Raw genomic sequence first — 27,481 nt, 5'->3', positions numbered from 1 at the left:
AGTACTAGTTTTGAACTCAACTAACTCAGCATTTATATTTGAAGATGAAATCCTTGGGAAATACTCAGTGCACATTAAAACCATAAAGGTGAGGAAAGTTGTGTGGATTTGTAAGATGCATTGTTCAGAGTATCAGCAAGTGTGACAATGTGCTGAGCGCTGAATCTACTAGTGCTACATGCCTATAATTTATACTCAAGAAATGAGAGGTGATTTTAACGATGCTAACTAGTGCATTACAGAAATTGAGACTGATATCACGTGATTCAATGATGGAACAAAGTGCCGTAATTTGCTCTTTTTTCGTTGTAAAATAATTTTCATATGCAAAATTTGTACGAAAATTTCTTGCACAAAAAATTTTATACAGGATCAAACTACTCTAACAGAACAGTCATTTACATAAATCATAAGAAAGTATTTTTACACAAAACTTTTATCATGAATTTTTTTTGCACGAAAATAAAGCGAATTATGGTAGGTTATTATCATAGTGTAGGTTACACTATCGCATAAAGATATTATTAGCTGTAATAAACAGCAATATTGCACCCACATAGCTAGCTAGTTGTGCCTTTTAAACATTTTTCTTCTTAAAACAAATGAGTGTGCATTAGCCCCATCACAAAGAATTGTAGGCTTCACAGCTGCATGGGGGAGGGGGGGTAAATGGTTGGCTTTCTCATGACCAGGTCTGCTTCCAGGTTGAGAGGTCTGAGGAACTTGTTTAGCCACTGGTGGTTGTGATAATTTGCCAGTAATGAATTATGTTATTACAAAATACAAGTGTAACAAAAAGTATAATTTTACATTTGAGTAGAGATCATAGAAATAAAAGCAATGAAATAAGAAATAAAAGCAATGAAATAAGGAGGTTACCTACACCTGCAGCTATACTAGTGGAGATTTGATCCCTACATTAGTCATAGCTAAACTATTGACAGACTGCATGTGACTGAAGTGGAATTTAATATGCACTGGTATACGTGACTGAATTTTGAAAAAGCAATCCAAATTGCACATTAGAAGTTTTGGTTTCAATTAAACAAGCCATTATAACTTTCCAAGAATAGTAAGCAAATTTGCACAAGATTGTTACTTTTTAGACCACCTACAGTACTTATAGCTACTTGTAGGGTTTCCTACCAAATAAGATGAGTATTTGGATAAGCTAAGTAGTAGCACGACTGTTCACTAAGGATGAAAAGTGTATAGTGTGGGCAAGAGATAGACCTCCAAATGAATTGAGGCATCCACCAGTACACCACTGATTCTTGTCAAGCCAGGTCCTTCACATAGCTAGAAACCACCATTCGAACTTGTCACACAACCCAGAAAAGATCTCCTATAACCAGCCGAGAACCAGGACTGTACTGACTTCTTAGTGGCTGATATGCAGCAAAATCAATGCAAGAAATGTTGGCCAATTATCGATCCATCCACCAGTACATCACTGATTTCTTGTCAAGTCAGATTCTTTACAAGATCAGACAAAAACTACCATTCCAGCTCGCAACACAACCCAGAAAAGACTCTCTTTTAACCAGCCTCAAGTTATTTGGGTAATGCAGATGGTCAAAACTGATAATATGGTAAAGTAGCTATTACAGTAACTGGTGGTGTTGGTTTGATTTTTCCTGATGTGTGATTTGGATCGGTTTTGTAAAATCCAGTCACATTATAATATGGCTGCAAGTGTAGATGACCTTCTTATTTCATTACTTTTTATTTCTACAATGTAAAATTAATGTCTAATTTCTCATTGCACTTGTTTGAATTATGGCTGTATTGTTTATTTACAGAACAGCATAAATGGCACCCTTGAATAAATACTGTGGCTATTATCTGAGCTCCTATAGAAGTGCTGCTTTAGCAAGGATAAGTAGATTACTTATCTTGTAGTATTGTATTTTCAATGGTGAATGTCATTCATCTTGAGGTCAAACCCTTTTGCCAGAGAAATGCGCTTGCTAAATATAAATTAACAGTCTTTATTACTTTAATAAACTGAAAAGTTTCCATGCTTAAGAGCTTCTTATGCCTTGAATAGTGCCACCCTTGAAAAATAGTAGATGCAATGACATTTGATGCTACACCAATAATAGTAGTAACTGCCAAATATGGTATCTATCTTGGCTTTAAAAAGACATGTATAGTCCCTGTTACCACTCACAAATGGAACTGAAAAATGCTGATTGAGCGGTGATGAACTAAAGTAATGTAGACCATGATTGAATATTGCATGAGTGTAGCTAAAATCTTTGAAATTTCATTGAGTTGCATAGTTGTACACTATGCAGGTTTTTTAGTAACTCTACAATCTGAGAGAAAATTCATACAAAAGCAATTTCCATAATCTGAAACGACCATGATTCTTTATTAGTACTTTAAGATTTAGGTATAATTTATTGTAGCTGTTGCATGAGTTCAGTGCACGGCTATAGCATGCATACTAATTTTAATGTTTACTATTAAACGTAGCTATTCCACACATCAAAGATCATCCAAAGTCAAAGGTATGTAGGAATGGTGAGAGACAAATAGTAGTGATGTTTTGTTCGGCAACTGGAATGGCACCTATATATTACAAATGGGAGAAGTATGAATCGTCAAATGATAGTTGGATAAGACCTTCCTATAGAGCTGCTAGTATCACATCGCCTAAACTGATATTTAGTGTGATCACAGAAGAAGATGAAGGTGTTTACCGTTGTATTGCTACTAATGATGATGGAAGTGTGGTATCTAACAATGCTACCATATCTGTGTTTGGTGAGTATGGATGAAGTTTTTAGTCAGTATGATTGGTGTCCTATGAAATCATTGTTGAAATACAGTAGTACAGCTTGAGGACAATGTGATGTACACACTGTATGCAAGACAGTATATAACAACATGGATATTTATGTGCCCACAGTTTAGATATACGTATCTCACAAGTTTGTCTAAAATAATTTTGTATCACCTGTATTTACCAGATGTGCATGGGTAAGTCAGCTAGTATATGGAACAATTAATAATTTACTCCTGTAGTAACTTTTCAGTAAAGCCGCATTCACTGATGTTTTACTGAGAGTTCAAAACAACATGTTCTATATACTAAAAGTTACTGATATTTTACTATCAGTACAACTACAGTAAAGCAGCGTAACAATTTAGTAAACTAAGAACCTTTAAGCAGTGGGTGTACCACAGGTGTTGCATTAAAAATGAATAAAATCTCATGAAGCAAAGCTAAGTGGAATTTATATTTTCAATGCACCAGGAGTGCCCAAATTTCACTGCTACCCATGCTATTCCATGTTAATACCATACACAATCTTTAGCAATAGTTGTTCAGATACTAGCTAGGAAGCCATTGTCAGGCAACCCTTAACTTGGTAATGTTGCTATGGGGACCATTTCTAAGGTAATTTGAGCCATAGCAAATAACCTAAGTACCTAGTGATATGCAGCTTCTACAACATGATCTAAATTGCTTGTCAAGTTGGAGCACAACATCCCTTCTATCATTTCATTCCTCCAAAAGTACTCATCTCTCATTTAAATGTAAATTTACAACTTATTATAGCATCAATGGCAATCCTATAAACTCCTCCCATTTACACAAAGACCTGGGTGTTTTGATCAGTGATAATTGGAATAAACATTATGACTACATCCTAAAGAAAGCTTACAAAACCCTGGGACTTGTTCGAAGAACTTTTAGTAAAACCATTGTTCCATCAGTTACAGTCAAACTATATATATCTAAACCAAAACAACCAAGCTGTAAAAAAAGGGTGCGGCCCCCAAAAAGGCCAGGATGAAAAAAAGATGTGAAATCCAAGGTGGCGGCCAAGAAATGGCTGTTATGGTAGGTCAATGGCAAAAATTTTAATTACGACAATTCAGGTGAATTTGCATTGCCTCCTCCACTACTAGGATTCAGCACCAAATTCACCTGAATTGTCATAATTAAATTTTTTGCCATTAACCTACCATAACAGCCATTTCTTGGCTACCACCTTGGATTTCACATATTTACTCATCCTGGCCTTTTTGAGGGCCGCACTCTTTTTTTACAGCTTGGCTGTTTTGGTTTAGATATCACTTCTTTTTGTATTGCAAGCCACAAAGCCAGCCATTAACTGGCTTTGGTGCTTCCTTCTAACTTGTTTTTTTTTTCTTTTCTGCAGGAATTGTGGAACAAAGGAAGAAATGTTGTGTACAGTTTTTTGTCTGATTCAAAATGTTTGTATATTTAACAATGAAAGATAATCATACTATAGGTAATAAGGTGACTTCTTAAATATAACTGAACTGTAGCTGAAACTCCCATTGTTGTAGCTGAACTCTTTTCAGAGTGACTTGTTTTTAGCTGAAATCTCTACATGGTGATTTGTTTCCAACACACATTTCTACAGGGTGATTTGTTTGTAGCTGATCCCTAAAAGGTAACTTGTATCTAGCTGATATCTCTACAGGGTGACTTGTTTGTAGCTGATCTCTCTACAGGGTGACTTGTTTGTAGCTGAACTCTCTACATGATGGTTTCTTTGTAGCTGAACTCTCTACAAGGTAACTTCTTCTAGCTGATCTCTCTACAGGGTGACTTGTTTGTAGCTGAACTTTCAACTTGATGGTTTCTTTGTAGCCGAATTCTCTACAAGGTAACTTCTTCTAGTTGATCTTTCTACACGGTGATTTGTTTATAGCTGAACTCTCTACATGATGGTTTCTTTGTAGCTGAACTCTCTACAAGGTAACGTCTTCTAGCTGATCTTTCTACAGGGTGACTTGTTTGTAGCTGAACTCTCTACATGATGGTTTCTTTGTAGCTGAATTCTCTACAAGGTGACTTCTTATAGCTGAACTATCTTCACAGTAATCTTTTTGTAGCTGAACTCTCTTCAGGGTGATTTGTTTGTAGCTGAACTCTCTACAAGATGATTTGTTTCTAGCTGATCTCTCTATAGGGTAACTTGTTTGTAGCTGAACTCTCTACAAGATGGTTTCTTTGTAGCTGATCTCTCTACAGGGTGACTTGTTTATAGCTGAACTCTCTACAGGGTGATTTGTTTGCAGCTGAATTCTTTACAGGGTGGTTTTTTGCAGCTGAACTCTCTACAAGGTGACTTCTTCTAGCTGATCTCTCTACAGGGCAATTTGTTTGTAGCTGAATTCTCTACAGGGTGATTTTTTTGCAGCTGAACACTCTACATGATGGTTTCTTTGTAGCCAAACTCTATGCAGGGTGATGTGGTTGTAGCTGAACTCTCTCCACAATGACTTGTGTGTAGCTGAATTCTCTAGAGAGTGGCTTAATTGTAGCTGAATTCTCTACAGGGTGCATAACTTATTTATAGCTGAACTCTCTTCAGTGTGACTTGCTTCTTGCTGAACTGTCTATAAGATTAACTGTTTGCAGCTGAACTCCCTACAGAATAACTTGTAATGTAATAGAATTCTATAATGGAGTAAATAAATTAGCTGAATGCTCTATTAGGGTGACTGTTCTATTAGATTATCTCGATCTCGCATTTGCTACACAGAGTTGACTTTCTAATCATATAACTCAGTTTTTTATTGTTTTTTTTCCCTGGCTGGATGTACTGCCCTTGCCTGCCACCCCCAGCACCAAGGAGCAAGCATATCAAAACATGTTAAAGGAAAGTGTAAAGTAAAGCCGTATAAGTGCAAAACATTTTATTTTAGTATATCGAAATTATTCTCCGTGATTTGTCTAGGCTAAACGGTCTGGGAAGCGGCAAGGAAAATTTCATTCGGGGATACCAAGGTACTATAATTTTAGCCATCTAATAAACCATTGCAGACTTATTAAATAGACCAACTTTCTGTGAACAATGTGTGGAGCCGTTCATAAATCGAGCAGATGACAAGTGTCATGGATTAACTGCACTGCCTATTTTGAGAACGTCGCATGACCTGAGTAGATCTAAACTGAACTATGTTGTATGCATCTAATGAGTGCTGATCGTCTCATCATCTGTTTGCCAGCTGGAAATTGGCCAGGGTATGCCGTGTCATCCTTCATTAAATTTTAAAGGCGGAGATACTTCAAGTAGACATTATAATATTTTATAGAACTTTGCGTGGGCGAGATCAAAGAAAAAAGTGTACTTTAAATTTCATAAAGTACACTCTCAGCCAGCCAACTACTTCATCGACCACAAAGAGTGCTTTATTGCACCACAAAGAGTGCTTTATTGGTTCAATAAAGCACTCTTTGCGGTTGCAATAAAGCACTCTTTGTTGGCAATAAAGCACAGTTTCCCACGTGCCTTAGTGTAGGCTAATAGCCTACGGGGCTCACGCCAGTACGACTAATCACCCAAGTTGGTGAAGGCTGATAGCCTCGCCGCGCTGAGTGATCAATCACCCAAGCCAATACGAGTTCCACCACTGGATTGCTTTTATAGACATACCTAAATGCTTCAATGATTGGTGGGAGAAGGTAACATTGCTGTTATGTTTGTTGATGTAAATGGACAAGTCCTGGAGATATCACGGAAATACTTCACCATGTGACTCACAATAGAATCGATTGTGGGTTGCGAGCAAAACCTACCAAAAGACGCGATGAACATCTACTATGCCAAACTATGGTGAAATACGCGTGAGTTAATTTGTTAAACTAGTTTGTGTGCATTCAGGCTGCTAATAGTTCGTGCAACGCTTGTTAATTACGAGTCTTAGTGCATGGTGAAGCTACACGACTAGAAAGTTCCATAAATCATTTAAAGCATAGCCTTGCTCGTGCTATATGAAAAATAAAATACTCAGCTGTGCACCTCGTACTTTATTTTTCATATAGCACTCGAGGCTATGCTTTAACATAATACATATTGTTGCTTCTTTTACCATAAATATAACATGTACAATAATTGTATCTAGTTCTAATTACACTAATTTGCGTAATAGTTAATTGTTTCCAGGATACTGTTGTTAACGACCAAGCAGGTGCTAGCAGTAGTATTGACGATGGCGAATCCTTACAACTTGCGATCAGGTACAAATAAGCGTGACTACAAACAAATGAATGACATCGTTCTGCCAAGAGTCAAAAGAGAGAGAAGAGACAAACTTTATCCTATTGAAGTAGTAGAAAGGAAAGGGTCCAGAGTGAAGATACACTATGTTGGGTACAATGATGACAGTGACGAATGGCGTGAATTCAGTGACATAGTACCGTTATCCATCCCCAACAACTCCAGTAGCACCACTGTTAATACCAGTAATATTCCAGTACCACCGGCAGTACAACCGTACAGCCTCTACAATGAGCTTGGTATTAAAATAAAACAGTCACTCACATGTGGAAGAAAAGATTCACCATTGGTTAAGATCACAATGGGATTTGATTACTTTCTGTTCACAGGTGGTTTACAACAAGCAGGAATTGCAACAAACACTGTCCAGGGAACCGTACGGTACGGAATACAGCAATATTCTGATTTAAATTTTCTCCTTGGAACACGATGGCACTATAGGGGAATTAATAAACATGGTGACTATGCCTATGTTGTTTTAAGCAGCATTGAGTTTCATCTGCGCAAACGACGAAGTGTTGTTGATTATCATCCACCAGAATCACCAGGTAGACCCATCACACCATCAAAGCTAGACACTGGGTATCTGTTGACATTCTGCTTCCAACGACGATATGGTAATTCATCTACATTTGGCAGAAACAGAGACATAATTATTTAATAACTGAACTACGTATTCTACATCTATACATGATAAAACACACTACTGTATGTAATGTACATAAGACACTATGTTATTCATCACCAGACCTATTCTGGATTGGGCATTGGGATAGGGATTTTCTACCTCATATAACAGGGTAGGGATAGAATAAATTCTTGTTATATCGCAAACACGGACATCGGTCAGCAAGATATGGTCTGGTGAATTGTTTTAGAGAAAGTTGTGAATTTCCATTGGTGAATGTGATCTCATGGACAAGCATGGCAGAACTTTATCACAAAAAAATTGAATGCTGGTGCTTTGTAGCACTTGAACATCAATAGCAGCAGCCTTCTGAATTAAAAATCAGGTGGCCCTATTATCACCAGACTGTTCCATTACCCAAAACTATCTGCCTCACTAATGAATGTACAAATGATCAGAGTCTCAACACATAGAGGGGGAGAAGTGAAATCAGAGAAGAATATTGTCTCATCTTAGCTAACTCTGCAGAGTTTACCAGCCAGCTGGCACCACTTGCAGAAGTAGATAAATTGGATGGGCCAGGGTGTCCGAATGGTAAAGTCCCAGAGCAAGGGTAAACCCCATGACTAAGGAATCAATGACATGCCATCTGGCCTCTTACCATCATCACGACACACACCGATTGGCTCCAAAACAACAAGCACCTCCAGACACCAGAGCTAAATGTTCACCCACCAATGCAACCTAATTATATGATAATTCACCAGACCCTAGTATATGCCGACCATGATGCCACAAAGAAAAAGTATACTAAGTATCATCTGGCCACATGAAAGGGGTAGTCACTACCAATAGTCTTATAGAAGCATCTGCAACCGGGATCAAAATCAAATCCAGTGATCAAAAGGTAAATTAGCACTGAATTAAGCGATTAAGACTTCCTAGAAAGCGGTGATTAAGCAAGCTCGTAATGCACCTATCAATGTCACACCCCACTTACCCCAGGTCGGGCAGCGGGTGGGGATTTGTAGGGGATTCCGTCACCCAAACTCGTCCCCAAGGTAGGGACATTTGCAACACGAACAGCCATACTTGGCCTTATTGTTAGTGATTCCCAGAAAAAATAATATGAGTTAGTAGGGGATTTGTAACTCGAAGTTGTCCCCAGGGGTGGGGAATTTGTCATGTAGCATTTGCAAATCCCCACCTCTGCCCGACCTAGGGTAGGTGAGACTTGACATTGATAGGTGCATAAACAAAACAAGAATTTACAAAAACGTGCTAAATTATCAAGCAATCAAGGCTGTTTTTAAGCGATCAAGATATATTTTCATTGATCAAAAACCTTGATCCCGGTCGCAGATGGCTCTACAGGTCTATTGGGTAGTGACCACCCCTATAAAGCATTCGTAGATTTAACTACACCACACACACTCACTTAATTTTCGTAAATTCGAGATACACACAGCCCATGCCAAGGTCTCCTGTAATTGCACTCGTCTGGTAGAGGTCCATTTATTGAATGCATAAGTTCACACAACGCCATGCCATTTTAGGTGACCATTATTTGGAATGAATCATGCTTGAATTAAATAGAGTATTATTACAGCTGCTACTGTCTCATCGTACTATCTTGACTACTATTACTCAGTGCCTAAAGCCAGTAGTGTTCGACCAATTTGTGATCAATACGTGTCTACAGCTGCAGTTATTTGATGCCTGCTTAAATAAACATGTTGGCAAAGACAAGGTTGGCCTCGAGGGTAGTCTCGTGCCCAGACCCCACCCACTGCGTTGAATAGGGTCTGGTGACATTCGCAGGAGTTTTGGGCCCTACTCCATTTTTCTTTTCTGACCAATCGGACGCCTTGATTCAGGTACAACGCGATTTGATAGGCTGGAACTAGGAAAATGGCCGACTACAGCTGTGGATACAAATGCGTAAACAATATGGCGGCGGGCCCAAAAACATAGCGTAAGTCACCAGACCCTATTCAACGCAGTGGGTGGGGTCTGGGCACGAGACTACCTCGAGGGATGACTGATCTCTACGTAAATCTTTCCAGGCAGCTGTCCACCAGGCCGCTTCAGGTTTGTGGACTACTTGTTCAAGGGCTTAGTAGTATTACTTGAGCCTATCATGTGAAATCATGCACTTGTCAGCATGTGTTTGATCACTTTGGTGATATTTTAATTGCATCTAAGAACATTCAAAACTCTGAACAGTTTATTTAATTTTATCACTCATCTGCAAAACATTATTGTGACTCAGTTAATAAAAGTTGTAATATAAATGTGGCAACCTTTATACAGCTATATACACATGTGGTACATATGTTTAAGGAATTTGATTGGATTACATGGCTAAATTATGGCATGTTCTCTTATTGTGGCCTTTTTCTTTGCATTTCGTACATTTTTGCTCTCTCAGTTCTCTTTGATAACTGTCAGCTTCTAATTCCTCTATTCTGTTTCTTTTTTCCAATACCTGCAATAGTGATTCTTGCTCCTTATGGTTGGATGCATGTTGATAAAATATTGTTGTGAAGTTGTTCAATTTTTCAAGGCCTTGCTGAGTGAATATACCAATGTTCCCATATAGCGTTAGGAACTGGGAAACATGCATGGACATACAGTGAATGTAAGGAGTGACATCTTTATCCTGATAGATAGATGTAAAATCATTGACCCATTGTTTTGCCTGCTTGTCAAACTCTGTTGGATAGGGTTTATTTGAAACCGATAAAAGATTAACTAAAACATTGAAATCATTCCATAGCTTTTGTAGCTCATCTTTATTCTCAAGGGATGGAAACAATGTTAGTATATCAATGTTATCAAACAGTCATTTCTTTTCGGGTCCTGTTAGGTCTCGCCACTTGGTTTTGTTCGATTCTTTCTTTCTCTGTGTAGAATCTAAAGTGAATTTTACAACTATCATTTAAAAACTGCTGGTACTGGGTAGCATGTGGTTGGTCTTTGTTTTTCCATCTAGATTTTGAATGTCTCGAATCAATAGGTCTATTAGTACATCGGAAATTCGTAGAAATAAATGCAGTGTATCAATTACGACATGGTCGATGGGAATAAAATCGAACATTGGCTTGTGGGAGCAGTTAAACCGCTTCTTGCTGAACTTACCCAATGTTGACATCCTTGATATTTCTTCAACAGTCCTTGCACCATGCTCACTATCTGTAATAGACCACACCAATTGCATGTTGTTTCTCTGGTCTGAAGGACACTTGCACCAAATGCAAGAATGCTTAGCAGTTGCTGAGTCAATACCACAAACTAAAGCCAAAAATTTCATATCTCCTCCTAAGTAGTATTCTACATTGTATGTGTTGCCATTTATAGTAATATTTGTCAGCTCTTTTGTTTCAGTGATGGTGTCCTGCATCGCTTCACAGAGAGCATCATAATCAGACTCAGACACTTTGAAGATGGCAATACTGTGATTACCCTGTGCTGAGCAAGCCTTGGTTCCTTCTTCCAAGATGGTAAATGCGATGTTGACCACACTGTATCCCTGACCTATCTGTGTCCCATCTCCAGTCAGTTTGATACGGAAACATGATGGTATATCTTCTGGTTTTGTTTTGTATACTATGTTTTTCAAGCACAGGGTCATTCTAGCTTTTAAACTCTGTTGGACTCTGATGGTATTTCCTGGTGCTTTTTGATGTCATATTGTGAATTCAGTTCTGACTTGAGCTTTTTAATTTTACTAGAAGATGGTAGATCTGATAGCATGCTTAACTCATGGTAGCTGTGGTCTGATATAGCATATCTGTCTTTGACATAAAGGGTGGAATGTACACTGTTGTCTTCTTTTGTATCAATATGTTTGAATTGTCCAGTTCTAAAGTTTATCACTTCACATACACCTGTATCAATGTTCTGTACTTCCATATTACAGGGCTTATAGCTACTACTTTCACAAAGGCTGGTGATATTTTCAAGATTCTTTGCAAGTTTTCTCTTTCTGTGGTATTGCTGTTGTTTAGTGAGCTCTGACCAAGGTTTCTGTGAACGCTGTGGTATTGAATCGTTGCCTAACTTCAAATTAAGTATTTGTATTCATTGTTTTTCTACAGTTTTCTCCAAGTTATCTACCTGGCTTTCCAACTTCTGTCTTTTGTTGGTCTCATTCATTAACTTATCTTCTGCAATCCTCCTCTTTCGCAAAAGCTGGGTCTTCACTTCTGTTTCATTAATTGCCATGTTCCAAGTTGCATCTTTCCCACATTTCCAACAGTCAAGTTGTGCTTTCCATGCTGTTCCTCCAATCTTAGAAAATGATCTTCCCATTCGCCAAAGCTTTGTTTTGAAAGTAGTCCTGGTGTTGTCCGTTATGTGTAATGGGAAGTTATAATGTTTAATAGTCTTGGCGATAACAAAGTCGATTGCTAGCTCAAAATGTAGATGTAGCCTTTCTAGTGGAAGAAAGTATTTCATCATTAGGGGCAGGTGTAATGGTTGGGACACCATTTTTGCCAGGACGTGATATATCCCAAAGAAAAAAGTAGTATAGCATACTTTTAAATTGTTACTTGTTAATGGCTACATAAGTTTGTGTCACTGCGGTGGTACAGGGATGCTGCTGGAATGTGACCACAGAATAAACAGCACTAATTGGTTGTACTTATATGGCAACAATTTATTACCTGCGGTTAGAGTCAATTAGTCGACTTCATTCTTTGCCAATTTGCAAGCACTAATAGAAACCGTACGGCAACTTGCTGTACACCGAAACGTAGCTCGAGGACTCTTGCACTTGTTTCCGGCCGAACAAAAGACGTATCCTAAGGCTACTGGATAGAGAAACTGTATAAAAGCGCGGTGTCAACAAAAGCGCACCCACTAGTATTGTTTGTGTATGGGAATATCTCAGACCCGTTGCTGTTTGGAGCGAATTTGCAAGATATAACCGCCCAAAAACTGGCCTCATTTTTAGATATCCATCGAGCCGAAACTCTCAGGTATGCAAAACCGCCCAAAAAAATTTGTCACAAGCTACAGAACACGTAAGGTTGCTAAAAATATACATTTTTAAAAGCTGTAACTCAATATTAACTGTATATTACGCGTAATAAAAACAATTACGTCATGGCTTGCGTAAATACATTGTTAATTTTACACGAGTTTTTGATATGGTGTGTTGGACAACTGAAAGTGGGACAACTAATAGTCCCTAGGGCCAGCAATATGGCCCATTTCCGGAGAAGCATTGTTGGAACGATGAAAGATAGATCGTGTTCCCCGGATGTACATTGTAGCAGAACGAAGGAATGAAAAGGACAATGTGCAGCGAATCCATGCCAGAATGCCACTATAAGATGTTGAGCTGTGGCAAGAAAGCATGTCATTCGATAGAATGTTAGTGCTTCTCTTCCCATTCCGCCGGTTGTGGAAAATACTAAAGGGGTAAAGGAAGCCTGTTCCACCTCCCGGACACGTTCGCCATACTCTCGCTTCTTCTGTAATTCATGATGACGATATACAGATAGTATGCTGAAGTTACGGTAACTTGGTGCATTAGGGTGGAACACCCTTACGTCAAGAAAGGCACTTTGTCGCCGTCCCCAGAAACCACGTATCTGCCCTGGCATCATCCTGTCAGTTGGCAGACTTGGGAGTGATTACTTCACCACTGAGGGGCTGTAAGGGAGGTTCAGTAGCAACATCTGAACACACCCTTGACAATAAACCTGTCGTGATGTCACGCAAGTCATTGTGTTGCACAAAGGTTAAGCCCCCATGTTGACAGACCATGGCATGGTCGATAGTGAAAGAAGCCCCACAGATACAGTGGCTGGGAACATTCAGTAACTTCCATCCGTAGCGCAGACGGACGGTGGGGTCTATTCTACGGAACAGAATGGAACGGAATGATGGACTAAACCACGGAATGGAACGCTTTCTCAAATTGAAGCTTGCAACTTACCATTGCTGAAACTGACCTTACAAGTTATCAGTGGCACCTCCAGTGGGTGATTAAACATAAGATAAAAAGAATTAAAGGATCGATTGTGGGTTCTTGTTGGTTGTCATTAGTAATGAAGTATTAATTGTGGGATGAGCTATATCAGTGATGTTCATCCATGGTTCATCTACGAATATATCAAGAAGGGCACTTTATTTGAGCTGTTTTGTTTATTTTGACTTTAGAAAACAGTCTGGGCCGGCTTTTCAAGTCATAAGTCAGTGTACAAATAAAGCAAGCAGGAAGACACTGGTAGCAGGAAAGAGCCAGCTGAATTAAAACTTGAAGAATTTTGTGCAGTGTGTGAGGAGCAAATATTTTGGCAGACCGCAAGGAGGCTATATTCTACAAACATCACTGAAGTGTATGCATGGAGTAATCAACAGCCGGTGCAGTGGACTAATGCCGTATTCAATAGTGAGCTGATTTTTTTCTGTTGCACAAATTCAAGGATGTGCCTGACTGCTAGCCTTGAATCAGGCTAACTGCCAAAACTCCAAGATCAACCAAATTTCAATTATAAGCCTTCTATATACATGTGAAACCATGCCCATAGCCACCAGGCAAATGTGATTTGGACCAAGATGTGTGTGTATAATTTCAATGTATCTAGTCAGACCTGAAATGGAGCACTCACATTAATTACATACCAGCTAAGAATCCTAGGATTTCTTAAGTGTAACATTTCACATGTTTCACTTATACAAAACAGGCTAAATTTGTTAGTCTATTTTCAAGTGATTCCCAGTCCAGCTGGTCCATGAAATTACATTGGGATCACATGTATTTGTTACAGTGCGGGCTGCTCTGTGTTGGATCTACTCTGGAGTTGAGATTTCAAGGTAGACTACCAATGTACCGACACTGTTGTAGCATATTTAAGTGGAGGACAGATGAATACAGTAATGCTATGCATACAATTTTTTCATAATGAAATTGATATCCCATTATGATTTGTACTTCCACTTTGCAACATATTCAAGAAGTTACCACCCTTTTAATCTCCAACCACTGTCGTTAATTAACCAAGGTCTCACCAGTCTTTGTTTTTTCCATCTACAAGGAGCAATAATTATCTGAAGGCTCTAATTCATATTATGTATTTAAATCTGTAATTCACCTTATTGTAGTTGTACTAATTTTATTGATTTGTATGTTTTCTTCATTTTCCTTTGAAGTTGTACAGTATAGGTAAACAAAGATAAATTTTCTCTCCCATCTTATTTTAGGATTTCTATTGACTAAGAAAAATTTAATTATTTGTATACAGGCTCAAAATTGAGAAAATAAAAAGAAAGTGAATTATTATTATACAGTCAGTTTGCTTTTGGATATTTAATGTCTCCAACTGCAACAAAAATTTGATGAATCCATGCATCTCATCACTGGTCGTCTGAACATTCTGAAAGTGATACCTCGCTCAATCAACCATATATTCTGTTTATTAGACTGAATAAAGTCATGATCACCTAGCCTTTTCCTGTCACCAGTAACTTTCTAGTTAATTTCTCTGTGGATATAATGCTCTGAAACAGAAGAAATTGAGTGGTCTTCTAAACTATTTATCTTGTCAAGATCAGCAGAAACAAATGACATCCAATTGGCTACTGTACTGTAGTGAGAAAACTTGCCTTGGTCATGCAATAAATGAATTGAAGAGACCTGCCTGATATATCAGGTAGTAGAACAATCACTGCATGAGACAGCTATTAATATTTTATTATTATCCTATTCCATTTTCCTGGAGGTTCCACTGATAAAATGCAATTTCAGCAAGGATAGCGGCTAGCCAAGCTGCAAGTTTTGACTCAGAAAGCATTCCATTCTGTAAAATAAACCCCATCCTGGATTCAACTTACTACTCAGGCTGAGATATCTGGCATTAGTCCACTACTCTGTTATTGAATCATTGATGTTCACACAATATAGCCTCCTTGAAGTATCTGAATGTTTGCTCCTCACACACTGCACAAAATTCCTTTAGATTCTGCTTAGACTGAGTTGATTCACCTTGTCACCATACTTGTTTCCTTTGTAGTGTAGCTACATACTGATTTATGCCGATTAGAAAGGCTGGGCCCCAGACTGCCGGTACATTCTAAAGTCAAAGTAAGCAAAAACAACTCACATACTAGTAAAAGCAAGTCATGCATTAAGTTCCCTACTAGATACATCTGAAGATGAACGCATTGAGTCAGCTATTCCCACAATTAGTACTTCGTTACAAATGACAACCAACAAGAACCCACAATCGATCCTTAAATTCGTTTTATCTTTCTTGGGGTACGTTTGATTACCTGCTGGAAGTGCTACCGATAACTTGTACAGCAATGGTAAGCTGCAAGCTTCAATTTGAGAAAGCATTCCGTTCCGTAGTTTAGTCCATTGTTCCGTTCAGTAGAATAGACCCCACCCAGATGGACAGCATCCCAGAACTCTTGTTTGTTAAGATGGAAGCCCTACTCCTGTAATGGCAGGGCCATAACTCAGTGGTTTGTAATCCGATTCTTCTGTACTACTGCAATGACTTTCTGTGAAGATTATTCCAGCTATACATTGAGTTTCAGCTCATTGCTCTAAGCGGTTTGCCTAGTAGGCATAAAAACTAATACTTTTTTCATAAAAATCGATTGCATAATTGCGATACAGGTTGGGTTTTGTGTTATATCTCCATGGCCTTTATCTTGATTCTTTTCAAACCACCAAAAGGAACTCCTATGATGGTTACTCCATCTACATAGCAATTTTCAACTCATTCCATGAAGAGGTTTACCCTGTAGGCGTGACAACAAATCGATCTTGTTTTACGTGAACAATCGGTCATAAATCCTTAAACATTCATTGGATTTGCACCAAATTTGATTCTAGGATTCGCTTTGGACTCCCTTTCTGTGTGCCAAATGTCAAGGCGATTGGAATACGCGTTTGCGTTTTATAGCAATTTTTGCAAGTGTGCGAAAACATGAAGAAGAAAAAAAAACAAAAAACGATCGAAACTTTGGCAGCTTGTATCTCGGAAATGGCTGGAGCGATTTCCTTCAAATTTGGTATGTAGACTCCCCTGGCTGGCGGACAACTCTGCAGGAAATTTGGTTCCAATCGGATAAGGGATCACCGAGATTAAAAAAGTGTCAAAATGACGTTTTCTTTCTTCCTGTCATTATACCCACGGTGTGGCGCGCCGGCTTCTTGGGCCGCACAACACACAATCGTGTGTCTTGATCCTTAGTTAGATCACAGCTTATGTATTGTGCACCTGTATGGTGACCTTACCTTTTCAAGGACATCTCTAAAATCAAACAGCTTCAATGTAGGGCAACCAAATACATTTTACATGACTTAACCTCAGATTACAAAACACGGCTAATAAATCTAAATTTACTTCCCTTAATGTATACCTTCGAAATATCAGATAAATTATAATGTTTTTAATCAACTGTCTGAAAAATCCAACCCCAAGCTTTGACATCAATTCTTACGTATCTTTCTCTCAGAGTATTACAAGATCTAATTCAGTCAAGCTACACCATAACATATATTTACCAACAGAGAGCGTCATTTTTATTTTAATCAAATTTGTTGACTTTGGAACTCCCTGCCAATCATCAATATTAGCTTATTTGCAGATGCTATTAAAAGATGATTAAAAGCTTTTCTCTGGAACCATTTTATCACACACTTCAGTTCCGATGACCCACATAAATTCCATTACCTTTGTCCTTGTGGCAGTTGTGTCAACAGTCAACCCTTCATGAACTTTGATCACCTGTAGCTATATTAGTAACTTATCATCTAATATATTTAATAGGTTTACCTACTGTAATTCTTACATAAATAGAACTAATTTTAATTATTATAATTACTTTTATTTTTGGGCACTGGCACAGGATGCCAGTGTGCCATCAGTGCATTATCAAATCGATTATTTGTCAATGTAATATATACATGTATACCCATCTGTACATTTTTGTACTGAAAAGCTTTAATAAATAAATAAATAAATAACCATTGCTAAGCAACAACACTACATTGTAACACATATAGCTAATGAAATCAAGACTCACGGTAGTGAGTCGCGCGGCCAGTAAAGCAGAAACGCGCGCAGCAGACAATAAATGACGCAACCACTACGTGAGGATTTTACAAGAACGAACGTTGTCAAATTCAGCCTTCCTGTAATCCACCCGTCACTTACGCTATCCCTCTGAAACTCTGGAGTTGAACTCATCGTGTCACTAGTAACTACCATACAAGCAGTGAAGCAAATCCATGCCGATTGTTTCGTGATCGAGGTTGCCGACATCAAAGGGGAAGTTTCATTTTTATATTTTTTTTTTTATCGCATGCGGTTAGATGCAACCGCAGGTGTATGCCTTGCGTTCCTTTGTGCATTCCGAACATTGATCGCCCTGTTATCGCTTCAGTATTCACTCAATCACCTCAAGATTCACATCATCGATTTCACCATACATGATTACCCTACAGTCATGATTTCAGCACCAAACGAAGTTTCAGTCGTCCTCAGTCGACCTAGAGGCCAAATACAAATCCCAGATTGTTGTTTTCCGCAATACTCACTTGGTATGTAGGGCAATGTGTCTTTAAACTGTTCTGAAAGTTTCGTTCAGATTGAAACATTTGTTTTCGAGAATGGCTAGTTTGAAATTTGAATTTAGTCACCCCCACGTCATTTGCTCTCTAAGAATTTTACTCGGAATTTAAAAAATGACGCAGAGCACAACTGCGGTCACTGGGTATTGATGAACTGGCGCTCTATGTAGTTAATCAGTACATATAGCCACCAAGAAGTGTGCTGCCATAGATTATAGTCCATAGATATAATCTTTGGTGCTACATACCATCCTTCGTTTTGAAATTAGCCGCCCCCACACAATTTGTCCTCTAAGGGCGCGGCTTAAAGAATGACACAAGAGTACAACTGCAGTTACCAGTTGTTGACACAAGCTGTGAGTAATTAGCACATGTAGCTAGCTTAAAAGGAAGTGTGCAAAATTGCCTAATACAATTGTCACCATGCATTATTGCATTTTATAGCACCCCCACACAAAATTACACATGTAATTACAACATACAGAGGAGAAACATGAATAACAAACACTTTTCACAACAATAATGTAAGAATTGTACAATAATGACTGTAATATAACTGCTATGCAAATGTTTTCCAGTGGCCCACCATGGTAGCAAGTCTCACATGACGGCATGTATATTCATCCAAACACAATGGGAGTAACGAGTAAGTATGATGACAACAAGTTGGTATGACTCCATTTGTAGAATCCAGATGAGTGGGTGTGGCTCCAGTATGTCTAAACAGTTAACAAACATTCCTGTTATAAATACGTGCTAGAGTTTCAATATAATCGTATAGTATTTAAATGCAATAATACATAGTCTCCATTGCATCACTATCAAATGACACTAAGTGGAGGATATTGTTGCATCTCTAGTATGTACACTCTATCAGTACAACCTATCTTAATGGCCACTAGTATAGAAAGACAACCACTCTTGAAAAGCCAATTCCAATTGAGAATTTATACACTGTTACCTGCTGAATGAGTGAAGGTGGCAATAAACAAGTTCCACCGTAATTTATACACGTGATCTGATCCTGTATATTCTGTCAGTGGATGAGATCCACTTGGCTAGGACAAAATGTGACTCAAGTGCCCTGGATGATCCATACTCAACCAACTTATGACCCAGTGGCACAATGGAACTGACTATTTATAGAGAATACAATTATATTTATTTCTAAGATGTGTGGATGTGTGGACACATTACAACACATTACATGTACAGTAGACTGCAGAAAAGTTAACGTTTCGTAATTTTAATTACGCTGTAGTAGCGTAATTACAAAGCGTAATTACGAATTATGCTCTATTGGTAACTATGAGTATATTGTATATATGGCTGGTGAAAAACTACTTTTTTGCATAATTACAGATTACGGTCAAAACGTAATTACAGTACAAACATGGTAATTACTTAGTAATCACACCGTAATTACAATTACGAAACGATAACTTTATTTTGCAACCTACTGTACATACAAGACATGCTACGTACTGTTTTAGCATTTCAAGTCACCACATTATACACATACCAGTCAACAATGCTTCATAGTGCCCATCAGTAAACCTGAAGAAAAGTTACGAAAAATAAAAATTCACATAAGTACAATGAAACCTCATTAATATGGCAGGCTGTGGGACCAAAAAAGTTGGCCTGAATAACAAGGTGGCCTTATTAATGAGGTCATAAGTAATGCTTAGCTATATTTGGGACCTACTAGAGGTGGCCAATATAATGAGGTGGTCTTATTAAAGAGGTGGCCACTAAGTGAGGTTTCACTGTACATATAGTTCACAATATTGTGAACAATATTAATGGTTAACAATATACACTGAAACCTGCAGGTCACTTCTTGTGGAAGATTGCTCTCTACACAAAATGACACATTCAGAGATTGCATTTAGATGGATGATACAGTAACGCATTGTGACTTCAATACTCGTGATGCGTCACTGTTGGGCAGCAACCGTATACACGGCAATGCCACATCGCACTTGCTCGCACACACAATTTTGCTAAAGATTTTACAAATTGATAATTAAGGGGTGTGGCAACTAGCTGTTTTGCTCGCAAGACTGTGTGGCAGCTGTTTCCCTTCTGTACAAGTGGCCACCAAGACAGGTCCACTGTGGATGAAAGCCAGGCATTAGATATTTGGTATTTCATATGTTGAAGACATTCCAGGGCTTCTGGTAGTCTCAAATCTCACCACAGTTTAACTCAGGCAGTGTTGTGGTCACCACTAAACTACTGGAATGCTGTGTTATGTTCATCTTATGCTTGGCTACTATATTGTAGAACTGAAATGGATACTCTGAAAAATATATCCTATGGATAATGACTTCATCACTTTCTTCATCAGGAGCTTATAAGGACCAATAGTGAAATTTTTTACACTTGGGGCTGACAGTCAACTGCCTATGTCTGAAGCAGTGCTTTTGGTGCTCTAACAGATTGTGCTGCCAGCACTCACTGTCTCATACGCTGTCATACACTAAATCCATCTCTATAGCCAGTTAGAACAGCATGCTACTTACCTTTTTTTAAAGCCGCATAATGCAGCCACCTCTTTAAAAGGCAAGGTTAGAAAATCAGTTTTGTCCCTACGGCCTGAATAATGACCAGTTTTCACTGTACTATTAGTGATTAGTGATCATGGGGATTATTTATTAAGATACTAAGATATACATACGCTACAACCTCTAAATATAGCAGTAAATTTTTTACTAATCGTGACTTCATGAGAGACTCTACTGTGACAAATACATGTTTATCATGATATGTGCTAATCGCCTTTTTACAATTAAGTTTTACAACACAAATACATGTATAGTTAAACTCACCAATTGCGACTAAATCCCTTCAACACGAAAAGACAAGTAATGAGACAACCTTGGAGACAACAGCCACACAAGCCTATTCTGGTGCGTTTATTTAGTAGTAATATAAATTTTAAAGGCGTTTATTTAGTAGTAATATAAATTTTAAAGGCGTTTATTTAGTAGTAATATAAATTTTAAAGGCGTTTATTTACAACAGGGCGTAATTACGCGCCCCTCTATTGTCTCTGTACATACTTGCCTTTTCTTTACTATTCTCATTTCATTTCACAAGATCTCTTGGCAGGGGCGTAGCTTCTTCACTTGAATTAGTCAATGCTTGAAGTAGATCGAGATACTCTAATAGAACAGTCACAATTCTACAAGTGCCATATTTTTATATTGTAAAGTCTGTAAGTAGCTAGTAATTTAAACTATACAATCCGATGCTAAGCAGAAGTTGTAACTATGCTAAATGTTGATTGCTGTGTTACAGCTGTTTTGTGACTGCTCTAATAGAGTATCTTGATCGTTTCAATGCAGTACAAGATGAAAGGCAAAGTGTTTTTAAGGGTTTACTAGTTAAAATGGGTGTTAGTTGACTGCAGTTGCATGTCACTAACAGGGCCGTCCAGAGAAATTAGAGGGCCCAGGGAAAAGAGTTAAAGAGGGGCCCAGGGGCAAGGAAGGGTCTAGATCCTGACTGCTCTATTAGAGTATATCGATCTTTCTTTAAACAGGTATTCAAGTGGCCCCTTTCGGGCTGTGGTAGGGGGCAAAATACCCCAGTTACCCCCAATGTGGGCGGCCCTGGCCACTAAAATTACAGTTATATTTTAATATTCTGTCACTGTAATCTGGGGTTTCTGTCAAAACCATGGAAACTCACCTACTGTTATCAACAGTGCATTGCTTATTCTAACAAAAAGTATTGAAATCCCACCCAAAAACAGCTTATAGCTGTAAAAAAAGTGCACGTCCAAGTAAAGCAGAGTTAACTGCGACAAAAAGTAATGATATCATAATGCGGCCATGTGCGAGGTGTGTAAGTTGTAAAATTAATATTAGCTAATCAGATAACACAATGTTATTGTTAAAGTGTTAATGTGAACTATGTGATGCTGCTAGTTTTTAAGTGTGTGAGCATCTTCATAAATGCCACATAAATTTAATTCTCAATAAAGCAATGTGTATAGATTCTCTGATAGTAATAAATAGTTTGAGTTTGGCCGCCTTTCCTGTATACACCAATGCTACGAACAAAGGAAAGGTGGCCAAACTCAAACTATTTATTACTATCAGAGAATCTATACACATTGCTTTATTGAGAATTAAATTTATGTGGCATTTATGAAGATGCTCACATACTTAAAAACTAGCAGCATCACATAGTTCACATTAACACTTTAACAATAACATTGTGTTATCTGATTAGCTAATATTAATTTTACAACTTACACACCTCGCACATGGCCGCATTATGATATCATTACTTTTGTCGCAGTTAACTCTGCTTTACTTGGACACGCACTTTTTTTTACAGCTATAAGCTGTTTTTGGGTGGGTTACAATTACAAATTTGTGCCTCAGTCTGAGAAAACTGGTCTTATCACCCATGTCAGCAGATTCAATTTTTCACCCAGGACACAAAGCTACATGAATAAACTATCTAATTCCACAATCAAAATCAGCTAGACTTGAGTGGTTTGGTTTTGCTGGCTGCTTTTCCCAAGCCCAGTGGAAATCCGTACGTGCGGTGTAAGGCCTTAATGGTGCTCTGGTCAGCCTGGGGATGACTGTATGTGGCTGTACAGCTCTGTGGTATTGAATAAGTACCTCTGCTGTGAATTTCCTTTCATTTTAACCAATTTTGAGACCTCAGTGGCCCAAAACTTGGCCTAATTCATCCCTACACCTTTCTTATCAATTTTTGAACACCATCTTACCCTCCTTCCAGGCCCCCCGCCTCCCACCCATTTTGCAGCTCACCTCATACAGTCAACCTCGGTTTAAAAACTATCTAAAATGGTGGGAAACTTAGTTGTTGGCTACTTGCACAGTGGAAGGTAAGGAATTGATGTAAAACGTGTGAAAAATTGGTACACATAGCTTCAACCATTGGCGAGTTACAACACACTTAATACTTAAAACCGGTGTTTCTCAATACTTTTAAATAGGCGATAAGCCCGGTTTTCCCAGACTGGGTCACATTTTCACTGATCAAGACACACGGTAGTGTGTCATGCGGCCCAAGAAGCCGGCGCGCAACACCCGTAGTATATTGACAGGAAGAAAGAAAACGCAATTTTCGCACCTCCGTAGCTCTGTGCTGCCTTGATGAAACAAGACGATTTTTGCTATGGACACTCCCTCCACCTTCAGCACTCCACATTCCAAATTAGAGCGAAAGCGCGTCTCGCGTTCCCGAGATTTGCGACTTCAAAAATTGGCTTAGTTTCTTCATTTTTTTTTCTTCTTATTTATCTTCCTCTTTTCGCACACTTACAAAAACTGCTATAAAACGCGAACGCCATATCCGATTGCCTTGAAATTTGGCACACAGAAAGGGGTATAAAGGCGCATCTCTGTACCAAATTTGGCTAGGATACGATAAACAGGTAAAGAGTTATGATCGATTACTCACGAAAAATAACACCAATATGTTGTCACGCCTACAGGGTAAACCGCGTATGGGAAGAAGCTGAAAATCGGTGGGTGAATAGGTTAATTATTGAACCTCAAACCTTTTGTGGTTTGAAAGAAATCGAGCTAAAAACCAGGAAGATACAACGAAAAAACCAACAGTGTGTAACAATTACGTAATCGAGATTAGCTAATAAAAAAGGACTACTTGCCACGCCTACCAGATAAACCGCTAGGGGGAATGCTTTGAAAATCGCTATATAGATGGAGTAATCATCTTAGAAAGGCTCTTCAATGGTATAGAAGAATCAGACTTAAAGCCACGGAGTTATAACACGAAATCCAACTTGGTGTAGCAAGTGCGAGATCGAGATACTCTAATAGAGCAGTCATCCTAATAGAGCAGTCACCCTGAAGAGAATTCAAGAGATCAGCTAGAAACAAGCAACCTGTATAGAGATAGAGATCAGCTAGAAACAAGTCACTCTATAGAGAGATCAGCTACAAACAATTCACCCTGTAGAGAGATCAGCTAGAAAAAGGTACCTTATAGGGAGTTCATGCAACTATGGAAAGGGATAGTTCAGCTAGAAGAAATCACCTTGTAGAGTTCAGCTACAAAGAAACTACCATGTAGAGAGTTCAACTACAAACAAATCGCCCTGTAGAGAGATCAATAGAAGAAGTTACCTTGTAGAGAGTTCAGCTACAAAGAAACCATCATGTAGAGAGTTTAGCTGCAAAAAAATCACCTGTAGAGAGTTCAGCTACAAACAAATCTCTCTGTAGAGAGATCAGCCAGAAAAAGTTTCCTTGTAGAGAGTTCAGCTACAAACAAATCACCCTGTAGAGAGATCAGCTAGAAGAAGTAACCTTGCAGAGAGTTCAGTTACAAAGAAACCATCATGTAGAAAGTTCAGCTACAAACTAGTGACCTTGTAGAGACATCAGCTAAAAGAAGTTACCTTATAGAGAGTTCAGCTACAGAGAAACTATCATGTAGAGAGTTCAGCTGCAAACAAATCACATGTAGAGAGTTTTGCTACAAGCAAATCTCCCTGTAGAGAGATCAGCTAGACGAAGTTTCCTTGTAGAGAGTTCAGCTACAAACAAATCACCCTGTAGAAAGATCAGCTAGAAGAAATTACTTTGTGGAGAGTTCAGTTACAAAGAAACCATCATGTGGAGAATTCAGCTGCAAACAAATCACCTGTAGAGAGTTCAGCTACAAACAAATCTCTCTGTAGAGAGATCAGCTAGAAGAAGTTTCTTTGTAGAGGGTTCAGCTACAAACAAATCACCCTGTAGAAAGATCAGCTAGAAGGAGTCACCTTGTAGAGAGTTCAGTTACAAAGAAATCATAACGTAGAGAGTTCAGCTACAAACTAGTGACCTTGTAGAGACATCAGCTAAAAGAAATTACCTTGTAGAGAGTTCAGCTACCAAGAAACCATCATGTAGAGAGTTCAGCTGCAAACAAATCACCTGTAGAGAGTTCAGCTACAAACAATTCTCCCTGTAGAGAGATCAGCTAGAAGAAGTTTCCTTGTAGAGAATTCAGCTACAAACAAATCACCCTCTAGAAAGATCAGCTAGAAGAAGTCACCTTGTAGAGAGTTCAGTTACAAAGAAACCATCATGTAGAGAGTTCAGCTGCAAACAAATCTCCCTGTAGAAAGATCAGCTAGAAGAAGTCACCTTGTAGAAAGTTCAGCTACAAAGAACCATCATGTAGAGAGTTCAGCTGCAAACAAATCACCTGTAGAGAGTTCAGCTACAAACAAATCACCCTGTAGAAAGATCAGCTAGAAGAAGTTACCTTGTAGAGAGTTCAGCTTCAAAGAAATCACCCTGTAGAAAATTCAGCCACAAACAAATTGCCCTGTAGAAAGATTAGTTAGAAGAAGTTACCTTGTAGAGAATTCAGCTACAAACAAATCACCCTGTAGAGAGATCAGCTAGAAGAAGTTACCTTGTAGATTATTCAGCTACTAACAATTCACCCTGTAGAGAGGGCATCAAGAAGAAGTCACCTTGTAGAGTGTTCAGTTACAAAGAAACCACCATGGAGAGTTCTGTAATAAATATATGTATTATATATATGTGACCGGATTTGCAAAAAGGTACCTTTTTCACACACAAAATTTGACCCATTTTTTGAACTTTGATGCGTCATATCTTTTTAATCATTACATATAATTGACTGAAATTTTCCATGAATGCAGCTAAATTCTCTGGTTGCATTTTGAAACTAAGAGCAAGTTAATCAGTAAAAGGAGTCAAGTGTTACATTATTTTGTTTGTTATCATGTAAAATGTGTGAAAAGGGTACCTTTTCGCAAATTCAGTCACATATAATTTGTACATTTACTGATAAAATCAGAAATATTTAAAGTACATCTGCTTCATCTTTTCTTCTTCCTGTGGTAAAGAAAAAAAAGACAGGTTAAAAAAGTCCCAAAGTTTGTGGTATACAAATACAAAAATAAATGAAATCTAATCCAAAACAGCCAAGCTGTAAAAAAACAGTGCGGCCCTCAAAAAGGCTATGGTGAAAAAAGATATGAAATCAAGGTGGCAGCCAAGAAATGGCTGTGATGGTAGGTTAATGGTAAAAATTTTAATAACGGCAATTTAGGTGAATTTTTTGCCAAGACCAAATGGCACAAAAATTCACCTGAATGGTCTTTATTAAAATTTTACCATTAACCTACCATTAACCTACCATCACAGCCATTTCTTGGCCGCCACCTTGGATTTCACATCTTTTTTCACCATAGCCTTTTTGAGGGCTGCACTGTTTTTTTACAGCTTGGCTGTTTTGGATTAGATATCAGTAAAACCTAGGATTACTGCTGATATAAGGACTTTGCATGGACAGGCATGGTATTAATATTATATTGCAAAACATGATAATGAAACCCAACTAATCAAGGCATGCATGATCTAAAAGAACTTGTTCAAAAAAATTTGCACAAATTACCTTTGCTCTCTGACATGTTAACTACTACTGTACATCCGTGTTTATACTTGAAACTTAATTGACATTTTATTGTACATACTTCAATTATGTTTCAGATGCCTGTCCACCGCTTAGTGATCCACCTAATGGTTATGTATTGGTGAAGCAGGATGGAATTATGGCTACATACAGCTGTGTGAATAGCACCTTTACACTTATTGGAGCGATGACTGTAAATTGTGTAAATGGTGCTTGGTCTTCCCCACCGCCAACATGTATTTAACATGTTATTGTTTGGTACATGTAGTTGCTACTTGTGTGTCACATTTAGTTTTGAAGTATATATACATATACACACTTAGAATCAGAACTAGTTGAATTAGCAACTGACTTTAATATTTGTATATCTATAGCAAATCTATAGTTATGTTCATATATTTATGTGTGTGCTCCCTTGGATATAGTTACAGTAGGTTGCAAAAGAAGTTTACATTGATTACTAAGTAATTACCATGTTTGTACTGTAATTACATTTTGACCGTAATCCATAATTATGCAAAGAAGTAGTTTTTCACCAGCCATATCTACAATATATTCATAGTTACCAATAGAGCATAATTCGTAATTACGCTTCGTAATTACGCTTCGTAATTACACTACTACAGCATAATTACAATTACGAAACGTAAACTTTTTTTTGCAGCCTACTGTACTATGTGCATAAGTATGTAGCTATATAATTAAACATAGACCTGAGCCTATTATGCTTTTGAAATTGCCTATATG

The 27,481-nt window shown here is 38.2% G+C and overlaps 1 protein-coding gene and 1 long non-coding RNA gene across 2 annotated transcripts in view; one reads left to right on the top strand and one right to left on the bottom strand.

Moving 5' to 3' along the window:
- LOC136256290 (uncharacterized) overlaps positions 1-27,047 on the top strand; it is a 220,142-nt gene extending 193,095 nt beyond the window's left edge. The window contains exons 11-12 of the mRNA XM_066049211.1: positions 2,482-2,772; positions 26,812-27,047. Of these exons, the coding sequence (XP_065905283.1) occupies positions 2,482-2,772; positions 26,812-26,978 (458 nt within the window). The 3' untranslated portion in view covers positions 26,979-27,047. The remainder of the gene's footprint in view (positions 1-2,481; positions 2,773-26,811) is intronic.
- Positions 18,663-21,211, bottom strand: LOC136256532 (uncharacterized). The gene is made up of 3 exons (XR_010701534.1): positions 21,115-21,211; positions 19,766-19,837; positions 18,663-18,999 (listed from the first exon to the last, which is right to left on the bottom strand). It is a non-coding gene; the product is annotated as an uncharacterized lncRNA (long non-coding RNA).
- Positions 27,048-27,481: the final 434 nt, after the last annotated feature.

This window comes from Dysidea avara, chromosome 5 (genome assembly GCF_963678975.1).
Source record: "Dysidea avara chromosome 5, odDysAvar1.4, whole genome shotgun sequence".
NCBI classification, from domain to species: domain Eukaryota; kingdom Metazoa; phylum Porifera; class Demospongiae; order Dictyoceratida; family Dysideidae; genus Dysidea; species Dysidea avara.
Note: the sequence above shows the minus strand (reverse complement) of the source record. Positions and strands in the feature narration are given on the sequence as shown.